The following is a 15,170-nucleotide window of genomic DNA, read 5'->3' on the forward strand; positions in this document are numbered from 1 at the left end:
GCCACAGAGGGCAGGGGAGGCCTCCCTCCGGCCACTCGCCACACAAGTACGGCAAACAGGCACCGGAGTTGCCGTGGCCGAGGGCGGACTTGCATTCCCCTTTCTGCTGTCCCCGCGGCGAAGGGTGTGCGGCTAGCGCGGGGCGGAACTGACCGCGGGGCAGCCCGGGTCCCCCCCACCGGGTTGGGCGCGCCCGGGGCGGGGCGTAGCGGGCCGCGAGGCGAGTGTCCTTGCGGCGCTGCCGGGGACGCCGCGCAGTCCCGACTGTCGGCTCGGTCGGACCGCTCGGGCTAGGAGGAGGCTTGGAGGCGGCGGCGCGGCAGTAGCAGCAGCATCATGTTGTCCCGCGCGGCAAGCAGGTGAGAGGCGGGCGCCCGCGGCGGGGTCTAAGGGGCGCGCGGCCGGCAGGGCCTCCGCGGCGACGGCGGCCGCGCGGGGCCTGGCGGGTCCCGGCTACCCGCGGGGCTTCTCCCTCAGGTGCCGCGTGTGGCGGCCGGCTGGGGCGCCTCAGGGAAGCGCTGCGGACGGCAGGTGTCCCCGCGGCGCGCCGCCTGGGGCTGTGGAAACCTCGCGTGTGCCGTGGCGGGCGTCCGGGCGCGTCGGAAGCGAGCGAGCCGGGGAGCGGCGAGTCCGTGACGGGGCCGCGTCGGTCCCTTGCATCCCGCCTGCGAGCACCGCCCGGCCCGCGGGACCGACGCTCTGTGTCTGTGTCTTCCAGCGCGAGCAGGGGGCTGGCGCCGGCCCTGGCGACTCTGGGCGCCAGGCAGAAGCACAGCCTGCCGGATCTGCAGTACGACTACGGCGCCCTGGAGCCCCACATCAACGCCCAGATCATGCAGCTGCACCACAGCAAGCACCACGCAGCCTACGTGAACAACTTGAACGTCACTGAGGAGAAGTACCGCGAGGCGCTGGCCAAGGGTAGGTGCCGGCCGAGGCAGATGTGACAGTGGCCAGGGTGTCCGTGCAGAAATGCCTCCCCCCGGGGAGCACACTTCATGTTTGTACCGCTTCTGAGTTTTCCAGGCACGAAAGGCTCTTTTTTTTTTTGAAGTAATGATGTCTCATTGTAGAGTGAGTGTCTGTCTTGATTGGTTTGTATACACTTCTTTTATTACCTCAGAAAACTTAGGTTCCTGTCAAGGAACTTGTATATGACTTTTGCAACTGTAAGTCACATTTTTATTACCCATCTTGCCAGCATTGGTGAATTGTAGAGCCTTTAAAGAAAGCTGTAATATGTAACCTGTTTTTGCACATTAGCAACTAAAACTGTTCTTGTTATGTCATGTGCTCCTGGGACAGGTTTGGTCTGTCAGGTCTGCCAGCCAGTGTAGGGGGGCTGAGAGTGCCTGTCCACTCTGATTGAGATACTGCCAGGTACGCAGGTGTGCTTGAAGGTCCGGGTAACCTGATAAAAGTAGGATTGGAAGCTGGGCTCGGTGGCTCACGCCTATAATCCTAGCATTTTGGGAGGCCGAGGTGGGAGAATTGCTTGAGGTGAGGAGTTTGAGACCAGCCTGAGCAACAGTGAGACCCCGTCTCTACTAAAAATAAAAAAAATTAGCCAGGCGTGTTGGTGCACACCTGTAGTCCCAGCTACTTGGGAGGCTGAGTCAGGAGGATTGCTTGAGCCCAGGAGTTTGAGGTTGACGTGAGCTGTGAAGAGACCTCTGCACTCTATTCAGGGCGACAGTGAGACTCTCTCCAAAAAAACCCCCAAAAAGTAGAAGTGGAGATTTGCTGTCAGCAACTAGTGTGTGTGTGTGTGTGTGCGTGTGTGTATGTGTCTGTCTTTACAGCAGGTGGGCGATGGACAGCCTCACCACCTCCTTTTTCAAGTGCTGTATAGCTATTGAGGCCTCTGTCACACTGACAGGAGGAGATAGAAGAGGACTGTTTCCTGGTAGGAACTAGGGAAGAGGCAGAAGTTAGCATTATGATGTTCATTATCAAAAAGCAATTTCCTAACTGTGGAACCCTTCAGGCCCTTTAAATTTGATACTTCTCTTGAATTAACTTAGGGGTCAAAGTTCACAAGGAAAACAGTTATTTTGTGGGAAATTGAAACAGGCTTGTATCTATTTACTAATATTTGTAATTCTATTAAACTATAATATGGAGTTACCTATTTTTTTTTTAAAGAGCTTGGTTGACAAAACCACGCTATGTGTGAACTTTTTTGTGTTTGTGCCTTTGGGGATGTGTCTGGGAAGACTGTTTTAATGTCTCTACAAAATAGTAGTGTCCTTTTAATCCATAAAGAAAGTAATTGACAGTCATGCTCCCAGACTATTTGTATTGCATGATGAGCTATACAGTAAAAAAAAAATTTACTGTCTTAAATGTATTTTTATTGAATTTCAGGCCTATGAAATTTGCGGAGTAATTTTTAGACAGTGACATCTTGTTGACTGGGGACATCTAGTGGGAAAATTTAGTATTTCAGCCTGATTGTGTTTCAGGTAAATGACTAAACTCAAAGAGGAGGAAGTTACCACATTCTGGAAGATTATTTGCAACAGAGGAACCTTGAATGAATCTTGAATACGGGAAAAGGCCCCGTGATTTAGGAAATAACAAACGAGTGAAGAATGTGGTAATGGGAGAGACTAGGGAATATCCCAGTTGTGAAAGTGCTTTGAAAAATACAGTATTTCAGCCTATTTTGTTTGAGGTAGATGACTAAACTCAAAGAGGAGAAAGTTGCCACATTCTGGAAGAATACTTGCAACAGAGGAACTTTGAGTGAATCTCCAATACTGGAAAAGGCCCCGTGATTTAGAAAATAACATAACATGTGGTAATGGGAAAGGCTGGGGAATATCCCAGTTGTGAAAGTGCTTTGAAAAATACAGTATTTCAGCCTGTTTTGTTTGAGGTAAATGACTAAACTGAAAGAGGAAAAAGTTACCACATTCTGGAAGATTACTTGCAACAGAGGAACCTTGAATGGATATAGGAGAAGGTCCACTGATTTAAGAAATAATATGTGGTAATGGGAGAGGCTGAGGAGTAATATCCCAGTTGTAAAAGTACCCCCTGCAGGGCAGCATCTGACATCTGGGAACCTTTTTCTTAAAAACAACTTAATTTCAGTCCTTTTCTTGTGGAATCAAAGCTTGTTTAATGAAAGCCATTGAAAAAAGTTTTATATTTTAGTATATTGCCTGTAAGTTAATGAAGATCTGCAGAGATTTTTTTTAACTTAAATAATATTTTTAAAATTACTAAGTTATATTTTCATGTTTGAAAACTTGGAGAAAAAAAGAAGAGGATAAGTAAAAATAACATCATAATCTTATCACATGTAACTCACTCACAAATACTTTTCAACCAAAAGTAAATACCAAAAGTATTTAACTTTTATTGTGTTTGTGGAAAAAAAACTGAACTGAAACCCAAAGAAAATGTTTAGTTTGTTCTTAAAAGTGTTTTTAAAAGCAGGTGCTAAGCCCTCAAAATTTCTTTTAAAATTTTAAAATGATTAAGCAAACTTTTAAGACTATAAAATTGTCTCTCAGTAAGCATGTTTTTTCCCATTGGAAAATTTAGTTACTACTGTTTTATTAAAAAAATACAAAACCTACATTTATTTTTAGGGTGACTATAAGAAAAATTAATAAGGGAAACACTGATCTGTAAGAAAATTATTTTGTAAACATAGCAGAAGAAAAAAAAGTTGATATCTAAAAAAGGAAACCACTAGGAGATTAGCTGTGTATTCAGATGTCATTTGGTTCTCTCCTCCTTTCTGAATTGCTAAACAGTTGGAGACTGGGCCTTGTTTTAGAAAGCAACATTTCTTGCATGTGTTTTTAGTATACACTTTCTTTCATTTATTTATTTTTTATCCCATATCTCTTAGTATACACTTTCATTTATTTATTTATTATCCAATGTCTCTTAGTATACACTTTCAAGAACAGCAGTCAAGAACTTTCCTCAGGTTGGGCGCGGTGGCTCACGCCTGTATTCCTAGCACTCTGGGAGGCTGAGGCGGGCAGATTGCTGGAGATCAGGAGTTCGAAACCAGCCTGAGCAAGAGCGAGACCCTGTCTCTACTATAAATAGAAAGAAATTAATTGGCCAACTAATATATATATATATATAAATAAAAATTAGCCGGGCATGGTGGCGCATGCCTGTAGTCCCAGCTACTTGGGAGGCTGAGGCAGCAGGATTGCTTGAGCCCAGGAGTTTGAGGTTGCTGTGAGCTAGGCTGACACCAGGGCACTCACTGTAGCTTGGGCAACAAAGCGAGACTCTGTCTCAAAAAAAAAAAAACTTTCCCCAAAATGAAAGGTCCTTGAGAGCAGAGTTATCAGTGATTCTGTGTTCTTCACGTTGCCTCTCTTGGTATCTTGTGAATAATAAGCACTCAGCATTTATTGAACAGAAGAATTTCCATTTTTTTCCAGTAGTTTAGTTAATCTTTAGCTTCTTGAAGGCATAGAAAAGAATATCTCATTTTGCATATCTTATTTTAGTAAGGTAGAAAATTAGAAAATTGTCTTTTTGGTTTCTATTTACTTTTCCCAGTGTTTCAGGAATACGTTCAGATAATTCAAATGTGACATTCTGTTTTTCTTTTTTAAACTATGGAGATTAGAGAATTGATTTTTTTTCTTAGAAACTACATTCATTATATTCAATCATCTAGTAAATCAGCAAAAAATTTACGAGGGGATATATATTAGGCACTTTGGGGACATAGCCGTGCAGGGAAGTCCTTGTCCTGACAGGCTAGCAGGGAGATAGTTGGACAGGCACACATACAACGTGCTGGGAGTTACAGGGCGTGCTGAGAAAGGCACAGTACGGTAAGGGGTCTGGGAGACTTGGCTGGAATTGCTAGTTTGTATATTGTGGCTAGAGAAGGCTTCACTGATGAGGGTGACCTCTCATTGGAGACTTGAATGGGAAATGAAGGAGTGAAGTGTTAGGCTCTTGGGGAAGAGCGTTCCAGCAGAGGTAGCTCCAGCAGAGGCAGCTGAAGTCCCTCAGCCCTGAGTCGAGCAAGTGGAGTTGGTCATGTGCAAAGGCCAGTGTGGCTGCAGCTGGGTGAGCGAGGGCTTGGGGTGGGGTTAAGAGGAGTCAAGTGTAAGGACTCAAGGAGTTCACTGCCACTGAGAAGGGAAGCTTTGGAGGGGGTGAAGCTCCCCACCAGTGAGGGGATGGTGGCACTCATGTGGGTGGGAGATGCTGGTGCTCTGCCTCAGTGGGTGGCAGCCGAGTTAGCAGAGGGGCCTGGATTCTGGCTGTGTTTTAGAGGTCGAGCTGGCTCTGTTGATGCGTGTGCTGGCAGACTGGATGTGGAGTGAGGGGAGAGGAGTCAACAGTCGATGTCATATTACCACGGATGTCCTGAGGAACAGAGCTACATTTACTGAGATGAGGAAGGCCATAGGAGGAGTAAGATCAGGGTTGAAAATCACATGTTCAGTTTTGAATATATTGAGTTTCTTGTTGATGTGACCTTAAATATTGCCCAATGAATGGTTGTCTATCTTGAACATGGGAATTGAAAGTTTTCCCTGTAGTCTGAATATAGAGCCATACATTTTAGCATTCTATTATTTTCTTTGATTACTCTTTTTGGCATTTTTTTTTTTGTTTGTTTTTTTGGATTTTAGAGACAGCATATTTTTGGCATTTTATTTCCTGAAATCTTTTCCATCCAAGAGAACCCTGAGTTTCTTAGCAGTCAGGAGTAAATTTTCTAGCTTTACCTCCCCTGCTGGGCCCCTCACCAGTTGTTTAGCATGTTATTAATTGAACTGAAAGTCCTATGAGACAGATAATTTTGGGAGGGTCCCTTTTTTTTGTAGACTCTGAAATTGCTGAATTTTAGGACTAACAAGGATGTTAAAGATAAGCTGGTGTTGTTATCTGGTGTCTTACAAAGAGAAAAAAATAGTGTATAGAGTGGTTGAAAAAGTAACAATTTTAAAAAATATATTTGCATTTTCACTTTTCAGGAGATGTTACAGCTCAGGTAGCTCTTCAGCCTGCACTAAAGTTCAACGGTGGTGGTCATATCAATCATACCATTTTTTGGACAAACCTGAGTCCTAATGGTGGTGGAGAACCCAAAGGTTTGTATATATTGGTGTACCCTTCTCTACATTTTGTGTACAGTAGATTGTTGATTTTAAGTCTTTAATTTTCCCTGAGGTATCAGTGGCATATTTTTCATAGCAAGGAGACAACAAAGTTGTAACTTTCTTTTTTTTTTTTCTTTTTTTATTTTAGTGTATTATGGGGATTCAAGTGTTAGGATTACATATATTACCAAAGTTGTAACTTTCAAAAAGACATAAGTAGGAATGGAGAATGCATTTAGGCAATTATGTCATCAGATTTTATATACATACTCATGTAATATCATATCAGCTCCACTGTAATATCATAAACAGCTTTTAGTTTCATTGGGCTGTACTTCATGTTAGGGAAAGACTAAGAAACTTAGTTTTTAGAAAAGATGAACTTTCCCCTTAATTAGCTTGAGAGCCTAGGTTAGATACTTATCCATCTGTACCTTACTTTCTTCATCTGTGTTACAGGGATAATAATGGGGCTGTTTTGAGACTTAAAAAGGTTTTTTTTAGACAGGATCTTGCTTTGTCACCCAGGCTAGAGTGCTGTGGCACCATCATAACTCACTGCAACTTCAAACTCCTGGACTTGAGCAGTCCTTCCCCATCAGCATCCCCAGTAGCTGGGACTATGGGCGTGTGCCACAATGCCTGGCTAATTTTTCTATTTTTTGTAGAAATGGTGGTTTTGCTATGTTGCTCAGACTGTCTGTGTTGCTCCTGGGCTCAGTGATCCTCCTACCTTGGACTCCCAAAGTGCTAGGATACAGGCATGAGCCACCATGCTCAGCATAAGTTACAGTGCCTTTTGCTATGATTTTATTATTCTTGCTAACTGATAAAAATTAATTTGTCCCAGAAAATTAGATTTTCCAGGAAATGAGGAGAATATAGAGCTAGACAGTCTTGTTCACCATCTTTTTTTTTTTTTAATATTAGTTGGCCAATTAATTTCTTTCTATTTATAGTAGAGATGGGGTCTTGCTCTTGCTCAGGCTGGTTTTGAACTCCTGACATCGAGCAATCCGCTCCGCCTTGGCCTCCCGGAGTGCTAGGATTACAGGCGTCAGCCACCGTGCCCAGCCCACCATCTTTGTTTCCTTGATTTCCTTTGTGGCTTGCAGAGGCTCAGGTGACTTTAATTATCCTCCTCACCCCAGGAAAGGTGTGGAGTATAAAACATAGTTCTCCTCCCTTGTTTCTGGGCTCCTTGCATGTACCCCAAGTTTCTGTGGTTTGCTTTTATTTATTTATTTACTTTGAGACGGTGTCACTTTGTTGCCCAGGCTAGAGTGAGTGCCGTGGCGTCAGCCTAGCTCACAGCAACCTCAAACTCCTGGGCTCAATCGATCCTTCTTCTTCAGCCTTCTAAGTAGCTGGGACTATAGTATGTGCCACCATGCCCGGCTAATTTTTTTCTATATATTTTTGGTTAGCCAATTAATTTGTTTCTATTTTTAGTAGAGACGGGGTCTTGCACTTGCTCAAGCTGGTTTCGAACTCCTGACCTTGAGCGATCCACCCGCCTTGGCCTCCCAGAGTGCTCGGACTATAGGCGTGAGCCACTGCGCGGCCTGTGGTTTGCTTTTGATTGTTGTTGAAGGCAGCATATCTTTTACACTTGAAATATGCAGTTTCATTTTGAGGTAACAGTGAATGAGGGAGTATTGGAAACCAGACAATTTATTATTTCCGAGTTAGGTCTTCAAATCATGACTCAGTACTTTTGAGGTTTTGTCAGTTACCAGACTATCAGGTATACCCATGTGCAACCAATGGCTTTGGTACTCTCTGCCATTTTTTATCATCTGTACCACTTTATTCCATCATTTGTGCTTATAAAACATTACTTTTAAACTGGTAGAATAAGAGAAGTGAGATTTTTGACCTACTTGATTTAGTTGATATGCTTAATCTAGAATTATATTCTATATTGCTACAGAATAAAAGGACTATAGCTCTTAAAGTATACCCTTAGTTCATTCATAGAAGAGAAAAATCACCCTTTTTAAAACAATTTAATTAAGATGGGAAGATCTAGGCTGCATCGGAGAAGAACCAAATAACAGTCATAATTTACTCCCAAATGAGGACGTAGAGTGAGGTAGAAGTCAAAGTAACTTTTCTATTCTGGGAAAAGAAGACAGCTAATAGAAAGTAGTATTTTGTTCTTGATGAAAAAAGCACAGTGAGTGAAGAAATCCCTTTAACAACCTTCATTAAAAAATGTGAATTAGGCTGGGCGCAGTGGCTCACGCCTGTAATCCTAGCACTCTGGGAGGCTGAGGCAGAAGGATTGCTCAAGGTCAGGAGTTCAGAATCAGCCTGAGCAAGAGCGAGACCCCATCTCTACTAAAAATAGAAAGAAATTAATTGGCCTACTAAAAGTATATAGAAAAAATTAACCGGGCATGGTGGTGTATGCCTGTAATCCTAGTTACTTGGGTAGCTGAGGCAGGAGGCTTGCTTGAGCCCAGGAGTTTGAGGTTGCTGTGAGTTACACTGATGCCACAGCACTTTAACCTGGGCAACAGAGCAAGACTCTGTCTCAAAAAAAAAAAGTGCATTAAAATTGCGAAACCTTAGATACTGTTGTCAGGGTAGGAGTAACAGTTGTGTTATGTAGGTTCACTGGGTTTTATTGTATCTTCTGTATGATGTCTGTTTGTTTCTTGGGCTATATGACAAGAATATTTTAATATATGTAATGTAATATTTTAATTGTTGAAATCTGTTCATTTGTGGGTGTTTTTTGGATTTTTTTTTTAACAGGGGAGTTGCTCGAAGCCATCAAACGTGACTTTGGTTCCTTTGGCAAGTTTAAGGAGAAGCTGACAGCTGTATCTGCTGGTGTCCAAGGCTCAGGCTGGGGTTGGCTTGGTTTCAATAAGGAGCAGGGACGTTTGCAGATTGCTGCTTGTGCTAACCAGGATCCATTGCAAGGAACAACAGGTTAGATTTAATAATTGTTACACATTTCATTTGGGAGAGATGGTTAACTATACAGCATTTAACTAGAAGTAAGGAAAACTTGCAGTGTTTAAACTTAATCATGAACATGTAATAATTTGAGCACATCTTAACAGATAGTACCCAGAGTCTTGTGCAAGTTAAAATGCTTTAAAAGTCCTTGATATTTTGTAAAATAAGCACATGTGATTTCATGGATACATTAACAAAAATGTTTTAATCATAAACCCTGCCTCATTCTACAGAGAGTTAGTATCAGCTTAAATAATTATATGCACTAGACTAAAAAAACTAAAATTAGCTAACGAATAAGGATGAGGAAAAGAAATATAGGCTGAGTCCAATTTCAAAACTTGTACTCTTACCTTCTCTGCTGAGCACTTGCAGTTAAACTGGGACTAGAACTCAGGTTTCCAGACTTCTGCCTTTCTAGGTAGGGGTCTTTTGTACCATATATGAAAATATTTGACTTGGAAGCTCTGGGCTGAGCTCACCAAATCCTTTTTTTTTTTTTTTTTTTTCTGTTGAGCCTAATTAAATTAGAAACCTTTTATAAAATGTCACTGAAGAGTATGGGAAATAGAGTCCTTTGAGTCATTCCACAGTTAGCTGGGACTTTAACTTAAAGTGGCCCCCTAACATCAACCAATAGCAGTCCTTTGCCACTTTTTCTACCTCTACCCATCAGAATACTCCTGCTCATGTGGCTCACTTCCCTGGATATACTCAGATTTTGCCAGAATCTAAACAGCTCTTTTGGGAAAGTGAGAATCCACAAACATTTGTAAAAGCCACAAAAGATTTGTGAGCACTAAATGCTGTAGAGTCAGGTATATCTATCCAGGTACCCGACTGGAGAGGCTGCCATCCTAGCTACACTCCTTTCTCTCTCGCTTGAAATGAAGAAAGCCTGTTGTAATGACAAAAAATGGAAGTCACGGCTTTTTATTTATGGCAAAAATCATTCATAAATTTTGCTATTTTAATTATTAATAGTAAATTACTAGTGACCTACCTCACAACTGACCAACACATTCTAGTTAAGTATTATTTTCATAGAGGAGAGCTATCATTTAGTTTGAGAATTTTTTTTAAGTGAATGTTTTATAGATAGAACTAAGCTTAAGATTTACACAATTTAATTTCTGAAAACACTGTGTCTTTTTCTTTAGTCCTATTCAGTTTTCCTTGTTGACTTATTCTATTAATGTCTCATAACTGCTGTGTATTCCCTAAGATTAAAATTAGCCTTGCGGAGCAGAGCAGCTTTCTTTTAAACCCCCATTAGTGTCAGCCCTTTAGGAAGAGAAACTGGCAGGCCTCAAGCACTCCCATAGGTGTAACACACTCTTCCTGCGGCTCAGTCCTCTAAGACTAGGAGGAAGGCTGGGAATTGACTCTTGGATGAATCTATTGTTATTTCAAGAACAGCTATTAAAATACTGTAGTTAATTGATTTTCCCAAGTTTATCTTAATTATTTTTACTATTTGTCATATTTTCTTATGAAAAAGTAAAGTTTGAAATCTTTGTATTCATTTTTTTTTTTTTTTTTTTTTCAAGACAGAGTCTCACTTTGTTGTCCAGGCTAGAGTGAGTGCCGTGGCATCAGCCTAGCTCACAGCAACCTCAATCTCCTGGGCTCAAGCAATCCTGCTGCCTCAGCCTCCCGAGTAGCTGGGACTACAGGCATGCGCCACCATGCCCAGCTAATTTTTTCTATATATATTAGTTGGCCAATTAATTTCTTTCTATTTATAGTAGAGACGGGGTCTCGCTCTTGCTCAGGCTGGTTTTGAACTCCTGAGCTCAAAGGATCCACCTGCCTCGGCCTCCCAGAGAGCTAGGATTATAGGCGTGAGCCACCTTGCCCGGCCATGTATTCATTTTTTTGAGACAGAGTCTCACTTTGTTGCCTGGACTAGAGTGAGTGCCACAGTGTCAGCCTAGCTCACAGCAACCCCAAACTTCTGGGCTCAAGTGATCCTCGTGGCTCAGTCTCTCAAGTAGTTGGGACTACAGACAGGCATGTGCCATCATGCCCAGCTAATTTTTTCTATTTTTAGTTGTTTGGCTAATTTCTTTCTATTTATAGTTAGAGACTTGCTCAGGCTGATCTCGAACTCCTGAGCTCAAGCAATCCTCTCGCCTAGGCCTCCCAGAGTGCTAGGATTTATAGGCAGGAGCCACCGTCCTGGCCTTTTGTATTCATTCTTATACAAATTTATTATTTACATATAAACAAATGAGATTGTTGTAAAAGTTAATTTTGTGTGTAAAGAATAATGAAAGTTTAAATTGAGAAAATGTAATGTTTTAGATTGAAATGTATAGTTTTTTTTTTTTTTTTCTTCTTTCTGGTAGGTCTTATTCCACTGCTGGGCATTGACGTGTGGGAGCATGCTTACTACCTTCAGTACAAGAATGTCAGGCCTGATTACCTGAAGGCTATTTGGAATGTGATCAACTGGGAGAACGTAACTGAAAGATATGTGGCTTGCAAAAAGTAAAACAGGATCATTATACTGAGTATGTTAAGATCTTTATGACTATTTTTGTAATAGTGTAGAGTATTGCAATATGCTAATAAGCTACTCTAATATAGCATTTCTTGATGTTACTTATTCACATATTTGATAAACATGTAATGAATAATTTCTTATTTGAAAATTTTATTATTGGGCAGGTGATTGAAAATAGTAAATGCTTTGGATGATTGAATCTTTTGATTGAACATTTTCTTCAGAGAGCTAAAATAGCTAAGAGGTTATGATTATCATCATAAAACTATCCAAAATATTCCACTCCTATATTTTAGGCCCTGTAGCTTTTTCTTTTCTTTTCTTTTTTGAGACAGGGTCTTGCCCTGTTTCCCAGGCTGGAGTGCTATGGCACCATAGCTCACTGTAACCTCAAACTACTGGGCTTAAGCAATCTTCCTGCCTCAGCTTCCTGAGTAGCTAGGACTACAGGTGCCTACCACCATGCCTGGTTAATTTTTAAATTTTTTGTAGAGATGGGGTCTCACTATGTTGCTCAGGCTGGTCTTGAACTTTGGCCATAAGTGATCCTCCTGCCTTGGCCTCCCCAAATGCTGGGATTTCAGGCATGAGACACTGTGCCCAGTCCAGAAAAGGCTTTCTGATCCTGTTCTATTGCAGTTATAGAAAATCTAGTATTTTACCTTACTTGTTTAACAATAAAATATTAAATATTTACTAAGGGAAATACTCAGCTTTCTATCAAAAATTGCTTTTTTGGGCAAGTAATCCTCTGTAGTGGTACTCCTGGTAGATATCACCCAGTAGTCCTTAATTATTTGTGGTCACATGTTACAGAGGGTTAACACCATTTTGTCATTTAAATACATGTGATTTGATTGCTAATTGAGAACTGCTTTATTATGAGGAGATAATTATGCCTCTGAATTTATCTGACTTTAACTTGATGTTTTATCCTCAAACATAGAACTATATATTGTGTAATAGTGCTGAAAATGGACAAATTAGGGCATAGCTGGTAAAATCAATGCTAGAGTTTAGGCCATGGGTCACCCTGACTGGGCACTTGCATCGCCCTCACGAGAACTGGGCCCTGGGCCAGGTACTACCCTTCCACATAGAGGCAAATTGATTTCTGGACGAGATCAGCAGCATGCTTCCCTGAGGAACATTTATTTTCTATGACATGATTTTGATTTATTCTGTCCTTTTTCATGTTTTCTTTTAAAGAATATATAGCCACTCTAGAAGCTTTATATTTTTAACTAAAGATATATCCATAATAATAATCCAACTAAACTATATCCATAATACATTGACACAGCATGTCAAATTGTGTTCCTGTGTAGTTTTTGCAAATAGAGGTGGGTACTGTTTAAATGTAGCAGGGATCCTTTTTGTATTTGGCTTAAAAATCATCATGCATTTCCCATGTTGTTTCATTTTCCTAATTATCTTTAGTGGCTATATAACATTTTATCAGTTGGACATTTTCTAGTTTATTTTATAATTCTATTATTGAATATTTCATTTGCTTCTAATTGTTATTACAAATAATGCTGCAGTGAGCAACCCTGTGCACATAGGTTTTACCTTCTATTGGAATATTCTCTTTATATAGTTTTTTTTTCCTTAAGCCTATTTGGTAATGTTTTCCCAAGTTTATTTTCTTAGTTTTAATTTTTCCTAACTTAATTTTTCTCATGGAAAAATGGGGTAACTTAGAAGTTTCAATATTGAAGACTGAAGTTTTAAGAAAAATTTAAGGCATGTTTCTTCTAAAATTCAATTAGAGAAGTGTTTAGGCTTTCTGAATTGTCAACAGTGTTGGCATGAGACTATTGAAAACTGTGTGTGTTTTTGCTAGTGTATTGAAAAAACTTTGAAGATGCGATTGCCATTCTTTAAGTACCACAGTGAAATGACTTCCATGGTGTGCACATAGCAGTCATGTGATTATCACTTGACTCTATAAACAAGGTAGTGAACTCTGTTTAAACAGACTGGGCAAGTGGAATGTTTTGAAAGATGAGTTTTTAAATACAAGTCGTCTGCTAGATCATGGTTTGTACTGAACTAACGAAGATTTGCAGAGACTACTGACTTATATAAAGCTTTTTGATTCCTACTAAGCTTTAAGATTTAAAAAAAAAATTCAATGTTGAAATTTCTATGGGGCTCTATTTTTGCTCTGGCTTTCTATTGAGAGAACAGGAGGCATACTGTCCTTCACTAAATTTGTTTTTCCTCACTGCTGGGTAGATTTTAAGAGGCTAAGAGAAGTTACAAACTAAAGATTTTAATCATCTGGTAGAAAATGAGACTTTAAGATTGTTAAGCCCTGTTTTTTATAACAGGAAAGAAATAGAAAAAGTAAAATGGCCATTTTTTTCTGCAAAGAACAAGTATTGTTTATCTGAGAAGGATTTTTGTGACTGAATCGGCAGTGCCTGCTCTAGTCAATATAATTGTGCATCAAAAACCTTAGCAACGTTAGTGCTGGAGGAAAACAAGGAAGGATAACAAATACTGTCTTTCAAATACTATCTGTTGCTTGATCTGTAGTGTAATAATTAAACTTAGATGTTGAGAAATTAAAACTTTAATGCACACCTCAAATTTATGGCCTTAAAGTAAGATTTGATTTTCTATGGAGCACCTTTAAAAAGTCATACCAAAACCATAAAATTGAGATTGATGTGTATTGTGAGTCATATCTAAAACTAGGTATAAATGTGCATTTTATTTTCTGTTTTAATTTAAGAGGAATGACTGTTGCAAAAGCTATTAGGAAAATGTTTTATAAATTTTTTACTTTTTCTCATTTTCAGTCATGCCCTAATGATGTCAGCAAGCTAATAGCCTTTTCTAAGATGTGCATCAAACCTAGTACGTGCTGAAAATCCTATAAGGTCCTGGATAGTTTTCATTTAATTAGTCATTGAAGAAACATTTATTTTCCTATTGTAAGTGTGAAGGTTTTTGACTGTTAATAAAAGAATCTATCAACCATCAAAGAAGTCAGCATTATTATGTATGCTTGTCAAAACGCTAATAATCCTATAACACTGTATCATTTTTACTGCTTTTTTGTGGGAAAAGAATAATAAATAAGTAGTTGAAATTTTACTCTAAAAACCCAGAAGGCGTATGAACTATATCTCTATTCATATCTGTAGGAACATTATCTGATAATATAAAAGCATAGTATTAGAGATATACACATACCACTCAACACTTAAAAAATTTTTTTATTACAGTAAAATACACATATATAATTTATCATCTTTACCATAAATATATTTATATTCATTTCCCCCCTTTATCTCTCCTTTCTCCATCCTCTTCCCCAGCCTCTGGTAAACACCAATATGGTCTCTGATTTTGTGAGATCCACTTTTTTAGCTCCTGCATATGAATGAGAACATGCAGACTTGTCTCTCTGTGCTTAGTTTATTTCATTTAACATAAGGACCTCCAGTTCCATTCATGTTGCTGTAAATGACAGGATTTAATTTTTTTTTTTTTATGGCCGAATAACATTCCACTGGGTATATATACCACATTTTCTTTTTCCATTCATCTGTTGATGGGCACTTAGG

General features: G+C 40.0%; 1 protein-coding gene across 1 annotated transcript; it reads left to right on the forward strand.

Moving 5' to 3' along the window:
• The first annotated feature begins 200 nt into the window (after positions 1-200).
• SOD2 (superoxide dismutase 2) lies at positions 201-14,588 on the forward strand. The gene is made up of 6 exons (XM_012759655.3): positions 201-359; positions 719-921; positions 5,982-6,098; positions 8,871-9,050; positions 11,432-11,596; positions 14,400-14,588. The coding sequence occupies exons 1-5, from the start codon at positions 337-339 to the stop codon at positions 11,575-11,577; spliced, it is 669 nt and encodes a 222-aa protein (XP_012615109.2). The 5' UTR covers positions 201-336; the 3' UTR covers positions 11,578-11,596; positions 14,400-14,588.
• Positions 14,589-15,170: the final 582 nt, after the last annotated feature.

This window comes from Microcebus murinus, chromosome 5, assembly GCF_040939455.1.
Source record: "Microcebus murinus isolate Inina chromosome 5, M.murinus_Inina_mat1.0, whole genome shotgun sequence".
NCBI classification, from domain to species: Eukaryota; Metazoa; Chordata; class Mammalia; order Primates; family Cheirogaleidae; genus Microcebus; species Microcebus murinus.

What these genes read in the sequence shown, in the direction of transcription:
- SOD2 (XM_012759655.3), top strand. Translation starts at nt 337, where the DNA reads ATGTTGTCCCGCGCGGCAAGCAG. An exon ending in CCGCGAGGCGCTGGCCAAGG is followed by an intron (nt 922 to 5,981) that starts GTAGGTGCCGGC and finishes TTCACTTTTCAG; the next exon opens with GAGATGTTACAGCTCAGGTA. An exon ending in TCCATTGCAAGGAACAACAG is followed by an intron (nt 9,051 to 11,431) that starts GTTAGATTTAAT and finishes TCTTTCTGGTAG; the next exon opens with GTCTTATTCCACTGCTGGGC.